The following is a 9317-nucleotide window of genomic DNA, read 5'->3' as shown; positions in this document are numbered from 1 at the left end:
ATCCCTTTATAAATATTTGTGATATTTAGCAAAATCCAAGATAATTTTTGTGGCCCAGATTCTGTCAGCCAACTTCTATTTTAGGTAACAGAAGCACCTCCATGAATCTTAGCTGAAGTTCACAGCCCCACTTTCTGGAATGGTTTTGTCCACAACCAGAATTTAAAAAAAATTCAACCTCACATTGGAAGAGACAAGATGGTGAACAGGTGGGAATAGCCAGGCAAGTGAAGTGTGTGATAATGAATGGAAAATAGTGAAATCAAAGAATGGAACAAAATGAGCTAAAGTTGCAGTAGAAGACAAGGACCGGTCCAATAATGCATTTCCTATTGAGCTGCGTTTTTTGGACAAGGAGATTAATTTGGGAAATCCATTTGTAATATCGAGGACTGTGAAGAAAGCAGTGGGAAAGGTAGATTCAATCAAGGTGCCTAGAAGCGGCCTTGTTTTGGTTAATTGTGTTGATGAAGAACAGAAGAAGCGTGGATCTGGCAAAATTGACCACATCAGAAGTAACATGTATTGATCTTCGGGGGCGGGGCACCTCCCAAAAGAGTTAAAACTGGAGTCTCGCTGGATATAGATGATGAGTACCTTAGTCAGAAAATCCTAGGAGTGGTCAGTGCACGTCACCTGACACGTATGTTAAATGGGAGGAAGGAGAAAAGCCTGTCGATATTATTGTTGTTTGAGGAGATTCTACCTGAATATGTGAAGCTTGGATATGTGAGGTATGCCGTGAGACCATCAGTGGGAAACCATTACAGTTGTCACGCCCTGACCTTAGAGATCCTTTGCGGCCGGAGTCCGCACCTTTTGGGGGGGTACTGTCACGACCTGACCTTAGAGATCCTTATTTATTCTCTATGTTTGGTTAGGCCAGGGTGTGACTCGGGTGGGAGAATCTATGTTTTCTATTTCTTTGTGTTTTTGGCTGAGTATGGTTCCCTATCAGAGGCAGCTGTCTATCGTTGTCTCTGATTAGGGATCATATATAGGTTGTAATTTTCCGTTTGGGTTTTGTGGGGAGTTATTTTCTGTTTAGCTGTTTTGTTGCCTGACAGAACTGTTCGCTTATGTTTTCTACTTTGTTATTTTGTTGCGGTGTTCAGTTTTATTAAAAATCATGAACGCCTACCACGCTGCACCTTGGTCTCCTTCTTCATCCGACGAGAGTCGTTACAGAACTCCCCACCACAAAAAGACCAAGCAGCGTGGTCAGGAGGAATGGACGTGGGAGGACATCCTGAATGGTAAAGGGTCCTGGACGTGGGAGGAGATCCTGGCTGGGAGGGATCGCCTCCCATGGGAGCAGACGGCGGCAGCAAGGAGGGAGCAACTATACAAGGGGTCACGGCTAGCACGGAAGCCCGAGAGGCAGCTCCAAAAAAAATGTTGGGAGGGGGCACACGGGGAGATTGGCGGAGTCAGGGTTTAGACCTGAGCCAACTCCCCGTGCTTACCGTGTTATGCGGTGATGCGCACCATGTCTCCAGTGCGCAGTCACAGCCCGGTGCGCTATATTCAAGCTCCCCGCAGTTGCCGTGCTAGAATGGGCATTCAGCCAGGACGGATTGTGCCGGCTCAGCACTCCTGGCCTCCGGTGCGTCTCTTCGGTCCAGCATATCCTGCGCCAGCTCTACGCACGGTATCCCCAGTTCGCCAGCACAGCCCAGTGCGGCCTGTTCCAGCTCCCCGCACTTGCCGTGCTACAGGGTGGATTCAGCCAGGACGCGTTGTGCCAGCTTTGCACTCCAGACCTCCAGTGCGCCTCCACGGCCCAGCATATCCTGCTCCGGCTCTACGCACTATGCCTCCAGTGCACCGTCATAGCCCAGTGCGTCCCGTGCCAGCTCTCCACACTCACCGAGCTGGAGTGGGTATACAGCCAGGACGTGTTGTGGCAGCTCCCCGCACCAGGCTTCCAGTACGTCTCCTCAGTCCGGTGAGACCTGTTCTGGCTCCACGTACGAAGCCTCCAGTGATGATCCATGGTCCAAAGCCTCCAGTGATCATCCATGGCACGAAGCCTCCAGTGATGATTCATGGCCCGGAGCCTGTAGTGATGATCCATGGCACGAAGCCTCCAGTGATAATCCATGACCCGGAGCCTCTAGTGATAATTCATGGCACGAAGCCTCCAGTGATGATCCATGGCCCGGAGCCTCCAGTGATGATCCATGGCACGAAACCTCCAGTGATGATCCATGGCCCGGAGCCTGTAGTGGTAATCCATGGCACGAAGCCTCCAGTGATGATCCATGGCCCAGTGCCTGTAGTGATGATCCATGGCAAGGAGCCTGCAGCGAGTGTGCAAAGCTGTCATCAAGGCAAAGGGTGGCTGCTTTGAAGAATCTAAAATACATTTTGATTTGCTTCACGCTTTTTTGGTAAATACATGATTCCATATGTGTTATTCCATAGTTTTGATGTCTTCACTATTATTCTACAATGTAGAAAATAGTCAAAATAAAGAAAAAAACCTTGAATGAGTAGGTGTGTCCAAACTTTTGACTGGTACTGTATAGATGGGGCTCCAAACAGGTGGTGCACTGCCCCACCTGCCCTGAATGACGGGTCGACCACTGAAGATACGTTTGGTCCAGTGCGAGTGAGATATTTGAAGAGGGTGGAACCAGGCCTTTTGGCCGCTCCATGGGTTGTTTCAGGTTAGGTGGAAAAGATGATGGGTGTTGTTGGGTCGGTGAAGGTTACCTGATGAATGTTTGTGTTACTTCAGATCAGAGGGAAAGACTTGGGGAAAGACCTGTATCTTGCTTTGTGCTTAAGTACAGGGCACCATTGAAGGACGTGATTTCTGGGGTAGTGTGGAGGTGGAGCAATTTAAGTTGAAGACTCCTGGTGTTTGTGACGCCCACCGTTTGGTGCAACACAGATCCGATGGGGAGCGTCGTGAAATAGAGGTGACACAGTCTGTTCTTTTGAGCTTTGATTCAGAGTCTTTACCTGACAAAGTAATGTTAGGATATACAAGTTATGCTGTTAGAGCTTTTGTGCCGAATACACTGCAGTGTTCTAGGTGTCACGTTTATTGGCATGTCGCAGCAGTGTATAGGAGGGAGATTCTAAGATGTGGGAAGTGTGCAGGAGGACATGGGACAGAGGAATGTGTAGTTTTGGTGGGAAAAGTTATGTGTCAACTGTAGTGCTGCCCATGTTGCTGGGGATTGGAGGTGTCCGCTGAGAGAGAGAGGCAGGTGTCAGAGTAGTCAGAAGGTGTCGTATGCTGAGGCAGTGAAGAAAGTAGAGGAGGGTGGATCAAGCATGGGGGACGCTGAGAGGATCCCTTTGATCCCCTAGTAGATCTGTGCCAGAACAGAGGGATATGGGCAGCAGGTAGCTGAGTGGTTAGCACGTTGGACCAGTAACCGAAAGGTTGCTGGATTGAATCCCTGAACTGACAAGGTAAACATCTGTTGTTCTGCCCCTGAACAAGGCAGTTAACCCACTGTTCCCCGGTAGGCCGTCATTGTAAATAAGAATATGTTCTTAACTGACTTGCTTAGTTAAATGAAGGTATATAAAACAAATATGATGTATGTTTCAGTAAGGTTGGCTTCTTAGTGTTCATAGCAATGGTTATCAACCGTTCCGCAGAGATGGAACAAAAGTCACAGGAAATAGATGTGGTGGCAGCTGCAGAGAAATACTTGGAGGTATGAGTTGACTTCAGAAGAGTTACAGGGTGTGTTGAGTGGTAGTGGCCTGTCCTCTCAGGTTGTTGGCCTGAGGTAGGATCAAATAAGGTGGTGGGTTTTAATGAGTGTAGGTTTAGTTGGTAGGGTAATTCAATATTTGTATTTAATTTTGCTGTTTTCACTTTTACCATTTTGTATAACAAAGTGTAATGTATTTATATTATAGTTCAGTTGGGGGCGGTAATGCAATATATTGGATGCCAACCACCGTTAAACTCTACCCGAAGAAGAAGAAACCCATTCCCAAGCCCACAATACGCGCGAAAGTTCACTCATTACACAAGATCAATAACAGCAATGGCGTCCCGTACTAAAGCAGGTAAACCATACAAAATCTAGTTTATTCATCAAATTGCACGCACTCATGAAATAAATTGTCACTGATTTACAAGATAAATTGCAAGACACTAAATCAGAGACAGACAACTCCGAGCTAGCTACATTTGCTATGTAAGGACCGATTAGTTAACTAACATTAGCTTGTTGACTTTTACAGTAGCTAACCCAGAGATCTGTATATATATGACGAGATTGTCTCCGTCATAACAATTGGGAGTCGTTGTCCCAAAGACGGAAAGGCAGGCGACAAGTTTAGGTCCAAAAATAAGCGCATAGAAAGCAAATTTAGGCGAGAGTGAAACTACTTGATTCGCCTCTTTATCTCTGGTCAACCCCACTGTCTGTTGTTGGACAGGTCGTGTTTTGAAGCGCAAGGCGAGCGCCAAGGTGGAGACCGAGGAGGAGTCCGTGGAGGGGAAGAGAGGTAAAGGAGAGGACGACCACACGGAGAATGTCACAGAAGGCCAGAGGGTGGTCATTGAACACTGGTGAGAACTGAACACACCAATAAGACCCATTACATTTGGATGACAAAATATAAATTAATTGGACGTTGTATTCCAGTGTCCGTCAAATGAAAATGGCATAATCTGGCATGCATATAGCTCAGGGGTCTCCAATGCTGTTCCTGGAGAGCAACCCTTCTGTAGGTTTTTCTCCAATCCCAGTTGGCACTAACCTGGTTCAGTTTATCAACCAGCTAATTATTAGAATCGGTGGTGTTGTAGATTATGGTTGGAGTGAGAACCTACAGGACTGTAGCTCTCCAGGAACAGGGTTGGAGAGCCCTGATATAGCTTATTGTCGTCTAACAACATTTACACAATTAACACAATTTAAAGTGCAAACAAATAAGCTACATCTCTGCTGCAGGTAAACATAACCAGTTAACTAACGCTCACTGTTCTGTTGTCTTACGGCAGTAAAAGCTGACGAGTGTATGGGCGTAATGCCGAGGGGGTCAGAGTTGCCCTCCTGGCTGCCTGTCCAGACCTCACTGTGGTTCTGAACCCCCAGAAGCCCCGGAGTAAAAGTTTTGAAGTGATTCTGGTTGAAGGAGAGAAAGGTAAGGTTGTCCAGGGATGCATCTGTGTGAAATGTATTTAATCTCCTTTCTTTTGTTGAATCCATTCCTCTCCTCCTACAGAGGTTTGTCTGTGGTCAGGGATAAAGAAAGGCCCACCTCGCAAGCTGAAGTTTCCTGAGCCTGAAGTTGTAGTTTCTGCCCTGGAGAAGGCACTGAAGACTGAATAGACAAACACCTTTGATGAAGGTCTGTATAGGCAGAACCTTAACAGTTATGTCCTTCCGGGTCCAATTCAACTGACTAGATTCAAATTGGATTGACCAAAACTGTGAGAGAAAGAAAGCCATTTGAACTAGGCAGACTGGTTGAGTGGGTTTGGCTACTAGAGCCAGTAATAACACAGACCAAGAGAAAAGTACTAAATCAATGTAATCCACTTATTTGATTGGATCAAATATGCCATTATCCAATTGTCCATGATAATTTTGGGGTAAAATAGTGAATTCTCCCTCTTGTTCTTTGCAGCCAGTCATCCGGGGTTTGTAGCAGCTGGACGCAGAATGATGAGGACTGACCAACCGGGTTGCTCCCCAGTCCTTCCTCTGATGACCCAAGTGTCAAGCTCCTCTGACCTGGATACACAGTGACATCTAATGGTGTCTCTCAGTCCCTCTTTTACAATATTGCTGCTTTTACTGTTGTGTTCTCTTGTTCATATTATCCAATAACGCTGTAAAATCTTTCACCTGCTTTGGTATGTCTATGAAGAATAAAGGTTGTTTCTACATTTCCTTCAGTGTGTCACGTTTTGGAAATCAGGCATTTTGAAATAGGTAACATGTACTCTGACACATTCTATGTGTCTGACATGTGCTTGGCTGGCTGTGAATGGAATTAATATCATATTTTACAAATAGCAAGTTAACTCAATTTACTCAAACCCACTGCACTCGGTCTCTTGCACCTCCATCACTTCTGTTTTATTTGGGCTTTTTTCTAATTCCAATGTAGACCTTCTTCACCCCCAGATGTTCACCCCCAACATTATTTATTTGATGCCTGTCCTGTCAGTCTTTCTATTTTAAGCAGTACACATTATGGCACCTAAATGGATATTTAGTCAGGCAATTCCACCATAACAGTGAGGCTGAGACTCAGATTTCTCACTTTAAAATATGTCAAACACAATGATTGAAAGTTAAACAAACCATTCTATGCGCAAGGACTACTTTGAAATGTCCAATGAACATTTAACAGAAAAAATACTTGAACAGTGCAGCTGTGAAGTTCATTAACAGATTGACTGTGCTGTTGGTGCAGCTTTTTTTTGGGATGGGAAGCAACAAGGGGGGACAGGAGGAGGAGGAGACCGTGGAAGAGGGTGAAAAGAGAGGAGCAAGACTTGGACAACAGAGGGAGAGGGGGGTCATTGACTACTGAAATATCCACAGCCACCCCCCCCTAAAGAATATTACCACTTTTAGGACCACATGTCAATTTAGGTAAATGCATTGAGTCAATTTCCCATAATCACATCGATTTATTCCCATCACCAATAGCTCATCTGTACCATCTGGATAATCTCAGTGTACAGGAAAGGAACAGAACACTTAAAAGTTGTAGACAAATTGCCTCTGAAAATAAAAATTGGTGATAGTGAGTTGTGACTGTTCTGTCGTTCTGCAGTAAGAGATAATACGTGTGCTGAGGGGGTGCGAGACGCCCTCCTGGCCGCCTGTCCAAACCTCATTGTGGTTCTGAACCCCCAGAAACCCTGCAAGAAAAGCCTGGAGGTCACACTTTTGTGGAGGGAGGGAAAGGTGATTACTTCCATGTCATAGGGCCTGTTCACTAGACACAGACTCGTCATTGAAAGTGCTTTTTAGTGCACGACTCGGTGTCTGGAAACACGGACCATATTGTTTATCTTTGGCATGACACGACGGCACCCAGAAGCTGTCCTTTTTTTTGTACTAACCATCTTTCTTTCCTGTAGTGGTATGCCTCTGGATAGGCATAAAGCTAGGCCCAACTGCCAGGCTGAAGTTCCCTGAATCTGCAATTGTGGTTGTAGCCCTGGAAGAGGCACTGAAGAATGAATAGAGACCCAGTGAAGGTCTGTATTTCGGACTGAGCCCTGACACTTACAGTACCTAACTCAACTTTACCTAACTTTACCTAACTCAACTATTATGAGTATGATCCACTGATCCAAAATCATGTTTGAAAACCGTCTCTCAGTTTCTCCTTTATCCTTGTTCTTCCCTGCCGGTCCTCTAGGTTTTGTTAGCTGGATGCAGAACGATGAGGACTGACCAATGGGGTTGCTCCCAAGTCCTTCTTCTGATGACCCAAGAGCCAAGCTCCTCTGGCAAGGACACCGATGACTTCTAGCGGTGTCTCTTTGCAGTGCAACACAATTCCTCTATTAGGTTACTGTACAACTGTGGTTCCCAAAATATTTTCAATATACTGTCAGTGTACTCCAAGTAAAACCCGAACAGCTCCCTGAGTTTCCCCTTCAAAAATCATGTCTGTCCATAATGATGACCACAATGTGACAAAATGGGGCTTGATGCATAAGGAGCTGGCTTGTCTACCCTGGAGGGTTACTGCTTCACAGTTTGGGAAACACTGGGTACCAATATACACTGAACAAAAATATAAACGCAACATGCAACAGTTTCAAAGATTTTACTGAGTTACAGTTCATAAGGAAATCAGTCAATTGAAATAAATTCATTAGGCCCTAATCTATGGATCTCACAGACATGCTTATGTTGGTCACTTCTACACCTGCATTGCTTGCTGTTTGGGGTTTTAGGCTGAGTTTCTGTACAGCACTTCGAGATATTATCTGATGTGCGAAGGGCTATATAAAATAAAATTGATTGATTGATTGGTCACGGATACCCAGTGCTTGACTTGGACTGAAATAGGTGCTGGTACTCTGGTAGGCAGCTTATGGTAGAGAAATTTACATTAAATTATCTGGCAACTGCTCCGGTGGACATTCCTGCAGTCTGCATGCCAATTGCACGCTCCCTCAAAACTTGAGACATCTGTGGCATTGTGTTGCATGACAAAATTGCACATGTTAGAGCTGCCTTTTATTGTCCCCAGCACAAGGTGGGCTTGTGTAATGATCATACTGTTTAATCAGCTTCTTGAAATGCCACACTTGTCAGGTGGATGGATTATCGTGGCAAAGGAGAAATGCTCACTAACAGGGATGTATACAAATTTGTGCACAAATTTCGAGAGAAATAAGCTTTTTGTGCAGCTGATGAAACATGGGACCAACACTTTACATGTTGCGTTTATATTTTTGTTCAGTGTATTTGCTGCTATTGCTGAATATCCACTCATCAATTTCCAATGTGAGATGTCTTATCTAATGTTTTTCTATTATATATATATTTTTATCTATGGAGAATAAAACTGCATTGTTTCTATACTGTTCTAGTGTCTTTGCTTCGAAAAGTATGGAATGTGTGCATAGGCTTTTGTGCTTCAACAAAAGCACTGCACCCTCTCTTTCTAAAATGATCTGCCGAAATTGTTGCATCCCCTATTGCTAGCCCATTCAACCTCTCTTTCGTATCGTCTGAGATTCCCAAAGATTGGAAAGCGGCTGCGGTCATCCCCCTCTTTAAAGGGGGTGACACTCTTGACCCAAACTGCTACAGACTTATATCTATCCTACCCTGTCTTTCTAAGGTCTTCGAAAGCCAAGTTAACAAACAGATTACCGACCATTTCGAATCCCACCGTACCTTCTCCGCTATGCAATCTGGTTTCAGAGCTGGTCATGGGTGCACCTCAGCCACGCTCAAGGTCCTGAACGACATCATAACTGCCATCGATAAGAGACATTACTGTGCAGCCGTATTCATCGACCTGGCCAAGGCTTTCGACTCTGTCAATCACCACATTCTTATTGGCAGACTCGACAGCCTTGGTTTCTCAAATGATTGCCTCGCCTGGTTTACCAACTACTTCTCTGATAGAGTTCAGTGTGTCAAATCGGAGGGCCTGTTGTACGGACCTCTGGCAGTCTCTATGGGGGTGCCACAGGGTTCAATTCTCAGGCCGACTCTCTTCTCTGTATAGATCAATGATGTCGCTCTTGCTGCTGGTGATTCTCTGATCCACCTCTACGCAGACTGCACCATTCTGTATACTTCTGGCCCCTCTTTGGACACTGTGTTAACAAACCTCCAGACGAG

At 45.3% G+C, this 9317-nt stretch overlaps 1 protein-coding gene across 1 annotated transcript; it reads left to right on the top strand.

Annotated features, from left to right (window-relative positions):
• The first annotated feature begins 3932 nt into the window (after positions 1–3932).
• selenoh (selenoprotein H) lies at positions 3933–5879 on the top strand. Its single transcript, XM_055887996.1, has 5 exons — positions 3933–4041; positions 4417–4549; positions 4985–5127; positions 5209–5334; positions 5614–5879. The coding sequence occupies exons 1-4, from the start codon at positions 4020–4022 to the stop codon at positions 5313–5315; spliced, it is 405 nt and encodes a 134-aa protein (XP_055743971.1). The 5' UTR covers positions 3933–4019; the 3' UTR covers positions 5316–5334; positions 5614–5879.
• Positions 5880–9317: the final 3438 nt, after the last annotated feature.

This window comes from Salvelinus fontinalis, chromosome 29, assembly GCF_029448725.1.
Source record: "Salvelinus fontinalis isolate EN_2023a chromosome 29, ASM2944872v1, whole genome shotgun sequence".
NCBI lineage: Eukaryota > Metazoa > Chordata > Actinopteri > Salmoniformes > Salmonidae > Salvelinus > Salvelinus fontinalis.
This window is presented reverse-complemented; position numbering and strand designations above follow the sequence as displayed.